Here is a 19,480-nt window from a genome sequence, read left to right as displayed (position 1 = left end):
GTACATAATACGTGTAAAAAAAAGTATTTAGGTATGTATTTCTTGGTTAAACAGTTTTTATTTTTAAATTTAAACAGAGTGACAACATCTTTAAGACCATGAGATATATGCTGGAAGATTTTAGTAAGAGGCATCTTCCCCCACCCCCCCGGACGAATGGATAAATAAAAATATTGTTAACAGTTCAAAGATCAATTTTAAAATTGCTTTACTTTTAAAAATGAGAATAGCATTTCTTAATCTACATATTATGCTATAAACTAACCAGAGGAAAAGGAAATAAATTCACCTAATAAGGAATAACTAGCTTTTTTATTATTTAGAAATAACTTTATTTTTTAAAGGAATACTTTAGAAATTATATCATAGAGATCCTATTAGAATAAAGGTTTTCTAAATATCCAAGCAGTCACATAATTTTTTTATATTGTATTTATACGAAGAAAGACTGATAAAGGAATTGACAAAAATAGAAAAGAAATTTTATAGTCATAGTATTTCTAACAATTTTGAATCAATATTCTAAAAAATATCAAAATGTTATTGAATAATCGCCTGATGTTAATTAATTCAAGATTGTTCTCTAAATAAACCTGTTTATTTTCTTGTAATATAGAGGACTACAATGAGTATCTAAAAATAAATTTCCCTGTCCACAAACAAATCCATACTTTGTAAGCAGACAAACTGGATTATATCTAAGTCAGTACATAATCTATGGATAACTACAAACTTTAAGATTTGTTTCTCCAAACTTGAATTCTGAAGATTTGTAGGCCAGACCTGCCACTAGTGACCATGGCAGGCGTACATACAATCCATAATAAATAAACCTAATAATTTTTTTTAAAAATTTACTATAACATTGCTTTTAGAAATCTTTACATAAAAAAATGAATAAATATTTATTTTAAATTTTTCTTATTAGTGGATGAACGGATAAGCAATTAATAAAGTTTAAATTCACAAAAGGAATTTCGACTTTTATAATTTAAAGCAATATTAATTTATCTTTCACTTTTAGACAATTAAATAAAATAAAGTACATTTTTACAAAAATAGTGTTGTAGATAAATTTGTTTTTGGTAGCATGTAAATTTTGTTGAAATGTATGTAGGTGCATGGTTGTATAGAAGTGATCAGAATTGTAATGAGCAAAGTATATCTCAACACATTATAACATTTATGTACTTTAATATACATAGAAATTGTACTGCAAAAGGAAAACCTACAATTTGAATCATAGAATATTTATTTTTAGAGAAATGTTTGATCAATAAAAATTGGTAGATGGTGATATTTTAGGGTTTATCCCGTCTAGAAAATTGCTTTAATTATGCCTTCCCGGAAAAGCACAATGATTGGTCTGGTTTTTAGTGAGATCTTTTGCCTCAGATGGACAGACAAACATACATCAGGGTATTGTAAAAATACAAAAAAAATCTTTAAAAATTCTAGACAAAATCCTCCAAAATGCAAAATTGTGTCAATGACCGTATGGAAACCCATATATTAAGTATTTGTTCTATATATGTTGTCAAACGTTTTCCTTAATTCAAACTGTATATATTTAAACACTATATTTATATTTAAATTTAGGATATAGTAGAATGTACATTAACTTTTGCTTAAATATACATTCATTAAAATTGTATATTCTTCTAGTATTTTTTTATAGATAGTTGCCCACAGATACGGTAATAAAAGACAAAATATAATTTTTTACGGTCTTATACCAGCCCGTAGGCTGTTTAAACCTTGTATTATACTTTATAATTATTGCTTGATTCATTATTGCTGATCTATTTTTGGATAAAATTTCAATGCTTTAGAGTTATGTGTAGCTTCGCTGCTAAAATATGCATATATTTTGAGAAAACAAATATATGCAATAAAGGCCTAATATGCGTAAATGGAATACATAATTTTTTGCTTAATCATAGGGAAAATAGAATTCTGTTTTATCAAGATTTTTAGTGGAATGGTTAGAAAAAATGTATTTAGTCTGTGAAATAAAATGAAGAACTAGATTTTATCAAAACTTTTAGGGGAAAAAAAGATGGATGGTTTCAATGGTGCACTTTCCAAATAAGGTATTAAATCTATTTCTAGTAAGGCTTCCAAACCGATTAATATCTGCTGGATTCGAAACGGTTCTCAGCCTTATTGAAATAGCAAGTATAGCATTGTATTACAGAAAGTTTGCTACAAATCTAAAAATTAAATTCATAAAATTAATAATAGTTTTGTTAGCCTCAAGTGGCCGAAGGTTTTAATCTTATAATCATACATTTTAATATCCGCGAAAAGCTGTCTATAATGTGATGCGCTTAATAACTATTCTTTGTTCCATGATATACATTATTTTTGTCTAATCCTCTAAGAAAAGATTATTATTATTTTTTGAGCAGGAACTCTAGTATATAAGTGCCAATACTTGTTTAGGTTTCTTCATATATCCTGCTTCTGGGATGTGGATTGATATTCTAAAGATAAAAGCTTACATAGATGAATAAAACGATACGATAAAAAGTTAGATTTTACTTGAAGACAAACTATTTTTCCTTGACTTTTATATTATTCCAATGGTGAGATTTTTATTTAACATGATTTTAAAATCATACTCATTTATTTGTTATTTTATAGATATTATTCACTAACTTATTGTATTTTTATGTAAAGCAACTCAATAATTATCATATTTTTCAAAATGTTTTGTATACTTTTTTATATGTTTCTAGATATTTTTATTTTATACTCATATTGTTACTAAACTTTGTAGAATATATTCCTTGTTTTCCTTCTAGATGTTATATGAATATGTACTCTATCATAAAAACAATATCTTAGTGTTGTATGATGTATGTAGCTTACATATATATACACATTAGGGATAAATGGACTTTAAAAAATACATTATCACAAACGCTCATAAGAGTTTATAATATATTAAAACAGTAATTAATTTAATCTTTTTTTATAATGTTCATAAAATAGGTTAAAATTATTTAAGAAAATACTTAGATTACTTAAATTTTTAGTTTATTGAAGTGCTGGAAAGTGTCATGTGTTACGTCATAAAAATGCGTCCAAAAAGGAGGGATAAGAGGAGAGATGATAAAAACAATCCTTTAAAAAGAGATGAATAATAGACGCATTTTTTTATGACGTCACACATGACACTTTCTACCGATTACCTTAGAATACATAGGCTGTAAAAATGAATCATTTTTCTAAATTATATACAATTCCTTGTATGAAAGAAAAACACACCAAAAGTGATCTCCAAATATTCATATTGTATTGTTTATTCCTTTTATATAATTAAAGATACAGCCACCAGCTAGCTAACAGCTGCAGTAATGGATAAAAATATGCTATCATTAATTTTCTTTGTTTTCCTTAGATGAATACATATTATTATTTTTTGTTATAATATTTTTTTTGGCTAGCAAAAATATATAAAATATCGTGTTTTTGGTTTGTTAAAGTTCTTCTATGTTTTTTGAGCAAATCTACTCTATTAATTTATGATTGTCAGGCCTTTAATTATGTTGATATTTTAGTGGTTGGGTATGGAGAGCATGAGCCTGTACACAAGACCGCCATCTTGGGCCAGACTGTTCAGTTCGACTGCCAGGTAAGGACGTACAATAATTTTTTTTTTAAAATACTTAATTTCAAAAGTTTCTTTAATGATTCAACAGACTAAGAATACAGGGATCTAAAGAAATGAGACAACGGCTAATAAATTGATGTACATCCCCAATGATTAAGATTAAGATTAGTGGTTGAAACATTTGAACACACAACTTAATAAACTAACCAGTCCAAAGTCCCTAAAGTTGTTAGGCCAATGAGTATGTAGTAATTATATAACTTTGGAGACTATTGTAAAAAAACTGATTGTCCTCTCTCTCTCTGTTAAGAATAACTTATTTAATTACTAAGATTTAAAAAAATTAAAATTAGTATAAACAATCAAAATATGATTGTTTTTGTTCTATAACTTTGATTTCACATTCTTATATTTCAGGCACACTTCCCTGATGATATTGTAGTCCCCTATGTTGTAACCTGGTCCAAAAAAGGAACATTCAAACTTAAACTTTACCTCTCAAATATAAATATATTTCAGTATTTTTTTTTCTTAAATGGGTAAAATCCATTCTTTAAAATCTGATGCTATTTAATAAATATCAAAGTTTTAAAATCTATTATATATTGATAGTGATCAATCTTATTTGATTATTTTCCTATAATTAAACTTAAACTTGATTATTGAATCTTTTTTACATTAATTATCCTGATATTAATATAAAAGTTTTCAGATCACACTCTTAATGATCTGTGGATAGGCAATAGTAATTTATAGGGATAAATTTCTCTGCTTCATTAGAATGCATTGAATTAGGACACCTGCCATATACAAACCAGGTATTTGTATAAATAAGAAAATCCTATGGTTTTAATCGTATCTCATCTCTATAATGGTGAGTATATTATGAAAATGTATCATCTTGTATCAGTGATGTTTTAAACAATTGCAGTTTTAAGTCAGCCATAATCTCAAATTTTATTATGATAGTGTGTTGGGAGTATTATTGAATCCTTGACAAAGACCTTTAATCCCTTTCCTAAACTTTAATTAATCTCTAGCTCATAACATAATGTTAATGTTGTGAATTCTTTTCCTTGCTGCATAGTTTTGTTTAGGCCTTATTCTTCAACCTTCTTCATTCAGATTCAATTATTATTTCTAGTTAGTTGGGCATTTAGGAAGAAGGCTTATTTATGGAAAGTATTTCCTGGTAAAGAACACACTCTTACATTATTTTTTAGGTCATTACACCAAATTAATTATTAAAACTTAGTTACTAAAGAACTATTAAAATAAAAGATTCCAAACATCTGGCTTTAAAAAACTGAAAATTATATCACAACAGCTAATTCTAAAATTGTTCTATGTAAATATTATTGATTATGAGTTTAAAAACAGAATAGGGCAAATTTCAATGCAATTAACAAATATATAAATATATTATATTTTTTATTTTATTTATGATTAACCTTAAAGCCTTTACCAATAAAAGTAGATATGGTAAAACTCACCCAATTAAATTAAAAGCTGGGCATGTTGTCCTATATTTGTGGAATAAGGGAGGGGATGTAAATTTAGAATGTTTAGAATTCTTTTGATCCTCAGCAAGTGTAATTATTTCTGGTCCATAACAGCCAGGGAAAGATGGAACAAGGTTATAAAAATAATTTGTTGCACAATGGGAAAGATTAGTAATTCTGCAGTTTGGAAACTTATTAAATTGTGTTTGATCATTGGTTTAAGGGCAAAAATGGTACTTTAAAAAGTTTTCATACTTACCTTATTAATATAATTGAAAAGTTTCTTTTAATGTTATCAGTATACCATTTTATTCCTGAAAATATCCAAAAGTATTGCTGAGCTAGCTATGGCCTAGCCTTACAACAACACATATTTATGCCTCCACTGGTTCCACTATACTAACATTAAAACTCAAATACTAACAAATATAAATGTTGAGATACATAGTAAAGATATGATTCTTGCTAGCTTGCAAAATATAAATATTTAAAACAAAATATTTTAGCTACTTTTTGATATGTTATTAATATTCTTTTGAAATTTGATTACGTTGAACCTTGTTATGTTATTCAAGTAGAAACTTTGCACTTAAATGTTCTTGTTTAATTAAAACTCTGTGTGCATTTATTGCTGAGTTGTATTTCATTTATGTCCTGAAAATTGTTTATTGTAATCCCTTGACTTGTAAAAACTTTGTCTAGCTTAGATTAATTCCAGATAATACTTTGTAAAAGATTTAAAAGCAGAATTTATAGTAAGATTTAGTTGATTTAAGCATCATTGAAACATCACACCTACTTTTTATTCATATTAAACATACATTTTTTAGTTGAAGTGATGCTGTTTTGTAAGCTTATTAATTTTTGATGGAATAGTAAAGTTTGTAGACCTTGTATATTCCCAAGGCTGTCTACCTTATTTATGCCTTCCTTAATTGAAAACATTTCAACATTTCCATCAGAAAATGTAAGACAAGTATTCTTTAAAATATTTCGTAGAAGCAGAAGCAGAAGCAGATTTTAAAGACCATATGAGTTATAACTTACAGAAACATTATTTCTACAAAGCCTTTGATTGCTATTCATTTGCTTAATTCACTACCTTTGTAAAATTGCTAAATACCTTCTCAGTTTTATGTTCTATACAAAACTTTCCTAAAAAAGTCCCATTTTGGTCTACCTGTATACTCAAGCAACTCATAGTCATTTCTTTGCTCCAAATGAAAATTTCTGTATCCAACACTGAATGTTTTACAACAATATTCATTATCCATAATTAAGTTATCACTATTGATTATTAGTTACTCCACTTCTGCAATAACACTCTCGTGTTTCTTACCAATATTGTTATAAAATTTTCCTCGCCGCTAGTCAAAAGGGAGTTAGTTTATTTCACTTCAGGAGATATTTGAAATTTGTCTTTTATTGATCTGTACTTTGATTGAAAATTCTGAAGGCAAATTTAGTTTTATTAAGTTTTAATTGATGTTAAGGTAAATCTATTGTTAATTGTACCTAGAGGCATTGTATTGAAAGTTTATTAGTTTAGTATAAACTATACATAGAACCTTGAAAGGGGAGTATTGAATATCCAGTCATGCTGTGAGCTATTTAGGCTTCATAAAGGAATAAATTGGCTTATCTGAACAAAGTTGAAAAGCTTAAAGTTTACCTGTATGTACCTGAAATGTATACATATACCAAGCCATAACAGTTGCACAGATCTGGATAATTAGTCAAAAGAAGAAAGTGTTGATATAATTTTTTTTAATAATTAATTTTAGTAAACATTAGCCTAAAATTCAGAGTTTATTCAAACTCAATGTAGTGAAGTATTTAATATTGTGGTCTAATGAAAATTTCAAAAGTCTCTGAAACCGCTTTGAATCTTTATCTGCAGATCCCAAAGCTTTTATCTCAAATTATTCCTAGCTATTTCACTTTCCTAAAATCCTTCATCTCCCATTATCTTCTCTAGAAATTCAGTTATGAGTGGTGGTGCTTCAAAATAACAGGTTTCTTTTATAACATAAATATGTAGTTTTGCTTACTGCTTTACCAGTGGTAGCAAAAACTATGAAAGGCATTATTAAAATTCTGTTAGGTTATATATGCCAGTTAGCAGAATAGATTAGGAATTATTACTTCTTACACTGAAACACAATAATTAAAATACTTGGTACATTAACAGATTATTCAATTGTTTGTCTTATATGAAGCGTTTACAATTTGAATAATTGAATTTGCCTTAAAAATGTAGTTCACCCTCTTGAGTAGTGCACCAGATATTATGTAGAGGAAAGGGATATATTTATTTCAGATGTAAGTAGGCCACACTCTTACACACACGTATACACAAAAATCCTCACAAGCACACAGAAAAGGCTGGTGAAATACCAGGCGGAATATGAATTTAGATTTTATGTCCATGCCTGTTTTTCATCTTATGATCCCTTGGACAGGAGCCAAGAATTTTTGCCTTTCTAGGCAGATATTTACAGCCCTGGTTTTATCATTTATATATTCCTTAATTTTAAATTAGATTATTTTTTCAATATAATGTTTTGAAATCTGCTATTGGCAAATGACAAAAAAATAAAAACTACTGAAACAATTATGTTTTTTTTTCAGTGAAAAATAAGGTTGGTTCTAGGCAGGTTATTGACTAATATGGTGTAGAATAGGTCAAGTCATCCTATTACTATGTTGTTGGTTGACTTTTTCTTATATGCATGTAATACTTTTATTCAAATTATCTTATTAGCCAATGTATAGTATACTATGTTTTGTATAATATGTCGAAAATATATGTCTTCTCTAATAAATTTGATGAAGTTTGTTTGTGTTATCTTTACACTCCAAACTTTGGTTTGTTGGGGACATAAAACAAAGAGAATGCTTGTTCCAAATGTTTTGGTAAATGTAAATCCATCAAAGAAATCTGTGTGTGAGAGCCAAATACACAAAATTGGAACTTTTTTGTGAGCAAGAGTTGTAATTTTTACACAGCAATATACAACCAATATCTCTGTCAATCATATTTGGGGTTAAAAAGAAGTTACACAAGTTTCTTCTCCTCTGACATTTTATATTTTCAATGTTGGGACTCAATATTAATCCTGTTAACCTTGGAAGCCTTTTATTGACTTACAAGAAACTTTTAGATACTATTAGGCTTTCATTTGGGTTTTAGTTCAATAAATGTGATGCTTCAATTTAAAATATTTTAATTTGAAACTTTGACTTATGTTGATATAGTAAAATAAGAAAAGATTAACTTGACTACATAAACTGGCAACATACACTCACTCTCTCTCTCTCTCTGGATAATATTCATATTTGAATATATTTTATGTGTTGACAGAGTCTCAATTTCATTTGCTACAAGTTTATACATAATATTATGTGTAGAAATATTCTGGTAATTTTGGTTGATATTACAAATTCTGTTTTTTTTTATAAAAAATGTGTACATCTATCTTGAAATGGAATTTACTTGTAATTAAAATTTATAACTAAAGTTATTGGATTATTTTAAAATATTAAATATGTTGTCAATAAAATGCTTTTGCATATTTTGAAAATAAAAAGAAAAAGTACTCTTGCAAAGCTTTTATGAATTGTGTCATCCTTGTTTCTCTCTTCTCTTCCATCTTGTTGTAGCCTTGCCCTTGATATAATTACATTATGGAAAGGAAACCAGAGATGAGCCAGGCTTCTCAAATAATGTATATTGATGGATAAATATGTATCAGATGGCATTTTTTTATAATCTTTTTTTTAATGCTTTCATTTTATAAGACGTTTCAATTAAACTAAATGTAAATTCAATCCATTTCAAAATGTAAGGATCTAAAGAGAAAAGACAATGGCTAATAAATTGATGAACATCCCTAATTTCAAGACTCAAAACTAACTCTTTTATATATTACAATTTATGCTTTAAACGTTTTGAAACTCATCTTAATGAACCAACCAATCAAATTCAATGAAAGTCACCAAATTGTTGAGACTATGAATAATTGTAATGTCCAATGTTCCCTCTCTGACTGACAAAATCCAACTAAATAATCAATGAATGAAGAAAATAAATCTAAAACAATACATTGTGGATGTACAGTATCTCCACATGAAATTACTCTCTTTTGATAAAAACAATTTCTGTATAACATATATCTTACAAGCCACAAAAGGTAGAATTAATGGATACAAATATCAATTACTCTCTCTTTCTCTCAATCTTATAACTTACTCTGTCTTTCATTCTATTCTTCCATAATTAGGATTGCAACACTATATTACAAAGAAAGAGCTCTTAGCCTCGCTTTCCATAAATATAGATTCCTATACCTTATGTGTATAAAGAATTATGTACATTATATGGTAATCACTTTATTCATTCAGATCTATGTAGAGTCTATAGGATTATTTGTAAAACCATAGATGGGTATAGTAAAAACATTTAGATATTAATATATTTTTTACTAGCGGCTACGCCTCTAGAGGCCTCTAGTGGCATTTAAATGTTTTTTTTTATTTTAAATATCTAATTTGAGAAATAATTTGTCTATGGTCAATCAGCTGTTAAATTCATGCTCTACGCAGCGCACTACGCTACGTAGAGACACTCATACGCTAGCGACACTATGCGGCAGGAATATTTAAATTTTTTTTCGATTTTATTATGATTTCTCTTGGGAGGGTGGTGGTTCCCTCCCCCAAAATAGTTATAAACCTTCCCAGGACCTATGAGAATCTACCCTGTTAAGGAGAACCCGATCGGTTCAGCTGTTAGCGAGATCCTTTGGTACAGACACACAGATACACAACCACACAGACAAACATCCTGTTACTTTAGTATAAGGATGAACTTTATATCTTTTTCTGTACACAATTATTTTGATATAATTCTTAAAGTGTTATTTTCTGTGTAGGATATTAAATTATGCCAGCCTTATTATATGAGGCTAATTCATTTATATTAAAGAAATGTCTGAGAGGTTACTAGCGTGAATATATAAAAATGGAACCTAACCTATTTAAGCATAATTAAATTTGTGAGTCGTATTCCCCTGCTAAACTTGTTTGTATCTCAATGCTTTAGAATAAGAAATATGAATACACATTCTAAATAACTGCCAGGGGACTTCAGGGATAAGATACTGGACAACAATTTAATATACTTCCCCTAGAATAATGAAAGGATTGAACTTATTGGATAAAAAGTGTGTGCATTGCTAGTTTTATCCAACCAATCGAGATATACAAATATTACTGCCCAATGTTTTTAAGCCAACCAGTGTGTGAGAAAAGTTTACCTTGCAGTAAAATGTTCCCTTTCTCCATGATAACTCATAATATTTACATAATTCAAATGAAAATTTATCAAATTAAATTTTATTGCCTTGTGTAAAGCCAGAGTAGCTTGTAATTTTGGTTCTATTAAAGAGTTAATAATTATTGATGCTTAATGAAAAAGAAAACTGTATTCCATTGTATCTCCTTGACAAATTGAGAGTGATGTAGCTCACATTATAAAACATATTATTGTCTGTATTCAGCTATGAATATCAATTCATTTTCTCTCAATAAATACTCAGTGATGATCTCTCAGTATTGGTCTATTGTAGTCTACTAATGGATTGGTCAAAAATATATAAAGAATATAATATTATGTTCCTATTATATTATCTTTACTCTCATAAAGTCAGTCTTTATGATAATGAAATATTCTATTACATTTTCAGAATATCCAGAATTGGAAAATTTATATTTATAAGGGATTGATACACACAAATTTGTCTGTGACGTGGCAGTAAAAGTCTGAGGGTAGCTTAAAAAGGTTAACTGCTTAGCATACAGCTTTGACTGCTTTAGATTGTGACTCCTTGTTGCAAAATGTTAATTTTTTATCTATACAAACAAGCTAATTGGTATTTTATTACACTTATTATTAGGTTATCATAACATTTAACTTTTTGCCTAAACCTAAAATCCCTTTAAAAATGACTTCTGGAAAAAAACATGTAAGCTAATGCACAATGCAATAGTCAGATCAGTTAGAAGAATTGATTATTCCATGTTGAATAATAGCTGAGTTAAAGGTAGTAGTGCATTAAAAAATAGAAATTAGGTTTATTATCAAATATTTTTTAGATTGTTGATATACAGTAACTAATTTATACTTATTTACAATATCTACAATATTCTTTATTTAGAAATTAGAATATTTAGGGATAAGATTCGAACATTAATCATACAACTTTTTAATTTCTGTTTTAAAGAAGGTGTATTAACTTTTTTGCTTTTTTCAATAATTACTCAACAGAATTTTAAAAGTAAGGTGTCAAATTAAAGATCTTACTATTTTTGTTCATACTGGCAATTTTCTTCTTTTATTTTGTTGCGTTTTAGTACCTTAAAACCGACTTAATTATTTTTTTTAAAAACTTAAATTACTTCAAAAATAAGAGGTCTACAAAAAACCGATTGCATATCTGAATTCTATGAAAAATTTTACATCTACTACTTACTAAAAGAACCTGCTAGCCATCTTAAATAAAAAGCAAAAAAGTTAATACACCTTCTTTAAATAAAACTCGAGTCCAAGCAATAATAATTCAGCTTATAGTTTTGTGTTATTATTTTCTTTTATCAGGAAAAGTTGTTTTATTTCTATTCACAAATTGAATATCATGTTTTATGTATAATGGATATTCTCTATCTTTCTATCTATACATAATCTACATTTTATCTTTGTATGATAATATTTTCTTAAACAAAAAGATATTAGTTTAAGTATTATCAAAAACTTTTATCTTTCTTATGATACCCTTTTAAGTAGGGCAAACTTTCTCAAACTAAAACAGTTTTTATTTGTCTTTTCCATCAATTATAAATTGTTTTATAGATTTGTATAAGAAATAGAGTAACTTAGTAGGTCAATATTATTGTAACAGTAAGAAATAACATGTAAATCTAATATAAACACTTACCTTTACACTTTCTAAGGATTATTCTTTTTTTTATAGATTAATATAGTGTATTATGAAAAAAAATTACGAAACTCCAGAAACTCTATTTTTTTATTTTGATAAGTGAAATAATATAAAAATCTTTTAATATTGACTATCAATAAAATTTGTTTTAAAAAACCTTTGTTGTGATATTATTGTATTTCATTCTTTAAAAAAAATTATTATATAAGATAAGTCTTAATTTTTTATTAATACTATTTTTACATGACTTTTTGCATAATTTTAAAGATAAGCTTTTGGTAAACATTATGTTTGAAATTAACTTGCCCCGCCAGGAGTTGACCTACCCATCTTTATCTGGTATGACGACTACCCTACACACTGCTCCCCAGAGTTCAGAGACAAACCAACAAACAGCTGTAGGGCTGCCAGAGTTCAGTCAGGTAGAACTTTTTTTGCATACTTTTCTTTTTAAAGTTTCACTCAAAGTGCTTGATATAAGAAGAAACATAGGGTGGAGAGTGTTTCTTTTGTGTATTTCTTATTTTAGATCAGGCTAGGTTAGGTTATATTAGGTAGTAGGTAGGCCCGCAGTGTTAGGGCGGTATAATAAGAGCTCCCCATAACACTTTAAGGAAAAGAACCCGGTTTTATAATGTGTTTCTTATTTAAAACAGCTACAGAAAGTTTTTGGTTAAAAAAATATTTTTAGAAAATTTGCTGCAACAAAAGATGTAGATAAATTATAGAAAAGCCTATCTGTAATGAGGAAGCTGCTAAATGAATGCTGGCATTGCTAAACCTGATAAGAGATATCTAAAAATAAATTTGCCCTCTATTCAAAGATGATTAGACACATGTATGGTCTACAAATGTACAATTATGTACTAGCAGTTTGAATTAAAAAATTATGTTCTGTATGCATTGTTCTGACTTGTAGCATAGACATTAAACTTTTTTAGGAAATCGGTTTGCTTTAGAAACCCTTTTTTCAAAATTTGTTTTTACATATATATAAACTTATTATATTGGCTTGTTTTGTTAGCTAATTGCTTATTTATTGGTATAGATACATTAGGGGACTTTTACAATTTTTATTTTATATCACTCTTGATAAGAAAAGATAAAACAAGAATTAGTCTAAAGAATTCTTTAGTTATATTATTCCCAGAAGTACAGCCCAGCAATAGTGTATTCTAGCCAGTAATTGTTATAATATCAGACAGTTAAATAGGACTCTAGAGCCTGGTCATAGTCCAGCCAATTTGCATTGTTCTTTACTGATTGATTTCTTAACAAGAGACCACAAAATACTATACATAACTTACATTACTTACCAAAAAATAATAGAGAATAATAAATATTAATACATAATGCGCAAAACATAGAGAAAAAGCCAAACTGAATAAAAATTTGGGAAATAGTCCCTTCGTGGCAACGCCCCTTAAGGGACGATTCGATATATTTTTGAAATGGCTTTTATAGGTTATTTTAGGTTAGGTTAGGTTATATTGAATTATGTGTTTGCCCTCACAAGGTTAGGCAATTGTCCCTGCATGGTGAGAAACTTCCCCTCCCCCCGCAGGGGCTAGAAATAGGAGAAAAGGTACTGTGAAAAATACGAAGAATCGCCCTTTATGCTTTCCCTCCAATAAATTGAAAATATGGGTGTGGGGTAGTTTTTTTCCTACTAACCACTGCACTGAGGGCACTCACCCTGAAAAGCCTTTACCTGAGATGCCATAAAACATTACCTGATACAACCTAACCTAACCTGCCCTAAAGTAATAAAAAAATGCTTAACTACCCCATTCCCCTGATTTTCAATTTAATAAAAAAAAGAGTAGAGGGGGAGTTCGTAATCATTTTAAAGGTGGTTTAAAACTATATTCTAACAAATTGTGCAGATATTAATTGTCTGTTTTGAAAATGAATGGTTTAGAAACTTTTGCTCTAGGCTTTTTCTTGTTATTACATGTACGAAGCTACTCTGTTATGTATTTGGACTTTGTATCATGGTCATGCTATTTTGATAGGTATTTGTATTGCCAAGGAAAGATTGTTGGCCTCTAGGAGCACTTGAAGAAAAGATAGAATCAACCCCTTCCTTACCCACCAACTTACAATTTGGTTAGAAAAAAATATATTAAAAAAATTCTTTACTGTTAAAGAAATAAATATCGGCTCGGCGGTTAGTGAGATCCTACATTTCACTCATAAACAGATAGAGAGATACCCCGTTACTTTTATATAAAGCATACATATATAAGCTTATATAAGCATATACAATTGTTAAAAGATAACTATAGCAACTACTTTTATCTACTAATGCTATAAAAGCAAAGTTGTTGACAAAAGTTAACAATGCTTAGCTTTGCTAATTATGGATGTTGTGATTCTTGTTTTATATAAATATTTAATCTCTTGGCTTGCCAAATTTTATAATTGCCTAGTTTTTACAAGGAGAGAACAGTGTTTTACAACAAAAATGTTTAAATAACTTTGGGATCCCTATCATTATGGAGCAGTATTATCCCTGTGCAGCTCTTTAAACCATTACCTAACCTAACCTAACTCCATAAATATACTTTTTGTGGTTCGCTTTGTTGACAAAAATTAAGAGATCCCAAGGAAAGATAAATAAATATAAACAATTATAAACTAAATTACCCCTTCTGTAGATTAAAATTGTTCGTTGACTAACCATTCAAAATTCAAGTTTTGAACAAACGAATATGATAACAATTTTATAAAACTTTTGGTACTAGTTAAAATTACATTCCAATGCAATCTAACCGTCTGTAAAAAAAAATATTCTTCCGATTACATTATACCCTGTTCCATAATTTGTTTTTGATAAGACACATCCCCTAATGAGCAATCTTTTCATTGGTGCAAACAAAAACTCGCAGACTGGGTTTTATGTAAGGGTCAAATTATCTTGCAGATTAACAAGGACCGCAACGTTAGGGACCAGTGCAACCCTTTAAAGTTAAAAAAGTTGAACTAAATTAAAAATGATGAGGTGAGGCGTAGATTTTAGTTTGTTTGTTTGTTTTTATACAGTTTACCAAGTTAGGTTGGGTTATCTTGGTTAATGGGTTTCCCCACATTGTTAAAGCTCCCCGCAGGGGTTATGTATAGAAAAAAAACTACCCCCCCCCCCTCTCAATTATTAGGGTTTTCTGTGTTCGACAGGCAGTTTAAGGTATGGCGCCGTAAAAGTGCTTTACACAATTTTAAAAGTTGAATAAGAGTGTCTACTGTCCAGTTAGATTTATAAAAGGGCTGTTAAAATGAAAATTTAATAATTCTTCGTAACTACCTTGAAAACCAGTTTATCAGTCTCAAAAAGGCTCAAGTACATGTAAAAACGATATACTTATATATTTATTTTTAGGCTATAAAGGACTTGGACTTGCGAGTCTGAACCTAACAAACATCCAGGAGACGGATAGGGGATGGTATAACTGTAAGGTACGTAATTAAATTCTAATTTGATTATCTGGTATCATTTTTAAGAAAATCTTGCTAAAGCCAGAAATTAGAGAATTTCGGAAGCCAATCATACAGATTATCGTAAACCTTAAACCCACTTTTTTGGGGGCCAAGGTAGTCCCCTTATTTCTAAAATTCCTAAACTTTGAAGTTTCTGGTATGACACGGTGGTTGATCGAATCTCATTTAACCAACGGAAGTGTACTGACCAAAACGGAACTAAAAAATCTAGTTTTAATCTTTACAGTTTTCATCTTATTATCCGCTGAAGCTGTCTATAATACGATGCAAAAAATAACTATTCATATATTATTTTAGGTTGTGTTTCTGAACCGTCAACCAGAAGAAAATCCGAGCATAAATGTAAGTAATCTTATTTGTATTCTAGTTGCTTCGTCCTTAGCCTCTAGGAAAATAGCCTTATAGTAACCCAAGACATTTTTAAACCTTCTCTGAAAAGTATAACCAATTCAGACAGGCATCCTCCGAGATTTTTAATTGTTTGTATAATAGATCTAGTGGCCTATAGGTCTCCAGGGGCTCTTAAGGGCACGAATTTTTCCTGGGAGGATGGAGGTATCCACCTCCAAAATATTTAGATAACTTCACATTACCCATACGAAGCTTCATTGTAAAAGAGAACCAAATCGAGTCAGCATTTAGTGAGATCCTTTGGTTCAATCAAAGAAACATCCTGTTACTTTGTTATTATACTAGCGGCTACGCCCCTAGAAGCCTCTAGGGGCACTTAAGATAGGACAGGGAAAAGTCGACCTCATTCCATTTTAAATTTGAGTTTCAAAAGAGTAAAAAAATATTTTTTTTTGTGGGGGGGAAGGGGGTGAAGACATATTCCCCAAAGTAGTTTAAAACCTTCCCAGGACCTATAAGAAGCTTCGCTGTAAAGGAGAACAATATCGGTTCAGCGGCTAGCGAGATCCTTCGGGACAGACAAAAAACGTTTATTACTTTATATAATAGGATAATTAAACTATTTAGAATGGCACCTGGTATCACCTGTCTGTACACGCAGCCCCACACTTCAGAGTGCGCCCTGAGAAAATCCGCTATGTCAGCCTGGGGGGCTACACAGTGCTCACTTGCGAGGCGGAGGGAACTCCCACCCCCGAGATTATTTGGACTAAGGAACTTATCATATTCAAATATATTATTATATTTTATAAATAAGCCTTTCTTTAATTAGGATCTGTACATTCTGTAATTCTGTTTGAATAATCTAGGCACGTTAAAATAATCCTATTGATTTTAAACTTTTTAACTTGATAAAGCGTTGCAACTTTATGATTCAATACGGGGATGTACAGACGATTTTCGGTTATGATAACACAAAGGAATAACTTTGAATACAAAGAAGCCTTTCTTTAACTTGTTGAAATAATTTGTTTCATTTTTGAAATTATAAGATAAGGAAAATTATAAGCGTATAGATTGCAACTACCTTTTCTAAAGTGCTCCAAAAAGATCGTTGCCTTGAAATGATTAAAACTTAAAAGCAATTTTTTTCAATATGAAAAATGTGAAGGGTGACGAGCCTGTGAAAATCTCTCGTAACATGGTGGTTATCAACGATGGGACAGAGCTTAGGATGGATAATATAAGGTAGGCAAATTTATCATTTAGATATACAGAGTGTTTCAAGAGAAATGTTATTTTAAAAACTTAATTATGCATAAAAAAAAACAATTATATAAAATGCTTTATATATTTTGAAAACTAGTTCTGATACATTTATGTTTCAAATATGTAAAAACAATTATTTTAACAAATTATGACTTAAAAACTGGTTTTATCAAAGGCCTTATTTTGAAGATGTATGGATTTAAAGGTTGCGCAAAAACTGCGCACATTTTTTAAATTCAAATAGTGTTAATAGTATAAAAATGTGTTTCATGATTAAGTTTTTCAAAATAACATTTCTCTTGAAAGATCAAATAATATAGACATTTTTTAATTAAATAAGATAACAATTTTATTTTTGTATAAATCAAACGGTAGAAGTTGGGGTTAGCAAAACTAGTTTTGATTTTATAATTTTTCATTTTATATCCGCGAAAAGCTGTCTATAATACGAAGCAATAAATAACATGGATACATTTGTTGATTAGTAAAGTAAAGTATGTAATAGTATCAAATGCTATAGAAAAGTCAAAGTATCATAAATAATAAAACAATACTGCAACATACACATACATTAATCTTATTCACGGATATAGGGACTAGTTTGTGATTATAAAATTATGAAATGTACTGGTCCTCAAAGTTTTTTAAGCATGTTCTTTGGCTTCATAACCTTGGGGACTTTTATCAAATATTTAATTTGCTTAACACAATTACGGATGTAAATCAATTCAAGGTTAATTTTCTTTTCCCATATGGTCCTTTTTTTAAGCATATGTACAAAGTCAATCGTCACGTAAATCTTCATTAAATTTTTGTGTCTGTCTTTCGACTATTTATTTTTCTGTGTGAATGACAAATATTATGACATGAAGAGTAGACTATAAAAGTTTTAAAGATTTTTAATCAATATAATAGATTTGAAATCTGCATAAAATTTTAAGGATTTTTTGTAAAATTCGTTTTTTATATAATTCTTTATTTAAAGGCGCAAATACGATTTAAGTTAATAAATTTTGACCAATAGGATAGCTGGATTGGAAACTACCTACGCTCTAATTGGTTGAATGATGTACGTCAATTAAGCTTCTCCAATCAGAGCGCAGATAGTTTTCAATCCACCAATCACAGATCTCAAAATTATTTAACTTAATTTGTATTTGCGCCTTTAAATAAAGAATTATATAAAAAACTAATTTTATAAAAAAATCCTTAAAATTTTATGCAGATTTCAAATCTATCATATTGATAAAAAATCTTTAAAACTTTTATAGTCTAATGAAGAGAGTTGGAATATTATACAAATTGCAACATACATCATTTTCCTGTTTAATTCATTTGAGCTGTTTGGGATACAACCCATTCTCCACCACTAGACAATAGGTATGTCAGTTCTTTTTCCTATGGCCTAAGACGTCAATTTAATCCGTTTGAATTATTTAAAATGATCACAAAATTGACTGATTTAATTAGGAACTTGATTAGACATTTAGCTAAGTCTTTAAGTTTAATATTATGCCTATTACTTACATATTACGAACATATTGATGTTCAAGAGTAAAACTTAATACTAGAAACCTCTATCTACCCATTATAAACCGTTTTTTAAATATCTATTGAAAAAGGGTATTAAAATTGACGTTACAACTTAATCCAAGAAAAGTGCATAATGCTGAAATATTCCCTCTTGATAGTGAATAACAATAATGATATATTATATAATGATATAATAATATACTCTAATCCCCTCCTACCACCCTACCCTTTGACATTCTTTACAATGCAATGTATAGGGACTTGTATTTGGAAAAATAATTTTATACCTTATAGATGATATTAACTACACTATAATCCCATTCTTAAGAAATTCCTTGCGATTATGATAGAGGTATGGAGAGGAATAAGGCAGAAAATATAGACTTACACCACCAAAATATTTTGAATTCGAATAAAGCATCTTAGACAGTCGTAGTAGCTATGTAAAGGTTTAATTAAACGGGTAGTTCAACGGTTAACAAGATCATACGCAAAGAATCTTACTACTTTATAGAATTCTTTTTTGCGAAAAACTTTCCATATTTACCATTCCCTTTTATTTTACCCTTTTCCTTTCTTTGTGTTTATTGACATAGAGTAGAGTTCATTTAAAGACATCTTATCAAGGCAAATACTGTCCAATATAAGGAAAAATATTCAGACGGACAAAGTGAGTTAAGAAAAAGATACACATTGGCTAAGGGAATTTT

General features: G+C 29.0%; 1 protein-coding gene across 9 annotated transcripts in view; it reads left to right on the top strand.

Annotated features, from left to right (window-relative positions):
- LOC145324772 (uncharacterized) overlaps positions 1-19,480 on the top strand; it is a 238,699-nt gene that overhangs the window by 147,161 nt on the left and 72,058 nt on the right. For all 9 annotated transcript variants that reach the window (XM_080167400.1, XM_080167407.1, XM_080167403.1 and 6 more), the window contains exons 7-13: positions 3,567-3,640; positions 4,037-4,093; positions 12,436-12,541; positions 15,499-15,575; positions 15,915-15,959; positions 16,596-16,743; positions 17,141-17,216. In XM_080167400.1, coding sequence (XP_080023526.1) covers positions 3,567-3,640; positions 4,037-4,093; positions 12,436-12,541; positions 15,499-15,575; positions 15,915-15,959; positions 16,596-16,743; positions 17,141-17,216 — 583 coding nt within the window. The remainder of the gene's footprint in view (positions 1-3,566; positions 3,641-4,036; positions 4,094-12,435; positions 12,542-15,498; positions 15,576-15,914; positions 15,960-16,595; positions 16,744-17,140; positions 17,217-19,480) is intronic.

This window comes from Acartia tonsa, chromosome 7, assembly GCF_053477335.1.
Source record: "Acartia tonsa isolate MP-2025a chromosome 7, ASM5347733v1, whole genome shotgun sequence".
NCBI classification, from domain to species: Eukaryota; Metazoa; Arthropoda; class Copepoda; order Calanoida; family Acartiidae; genus Acartia; species Acartia tonsa.
Note: the sequence above shows the minus strand (reverse complement) of the source record. Positions and strands in the feature narration are given on the sequence as shown.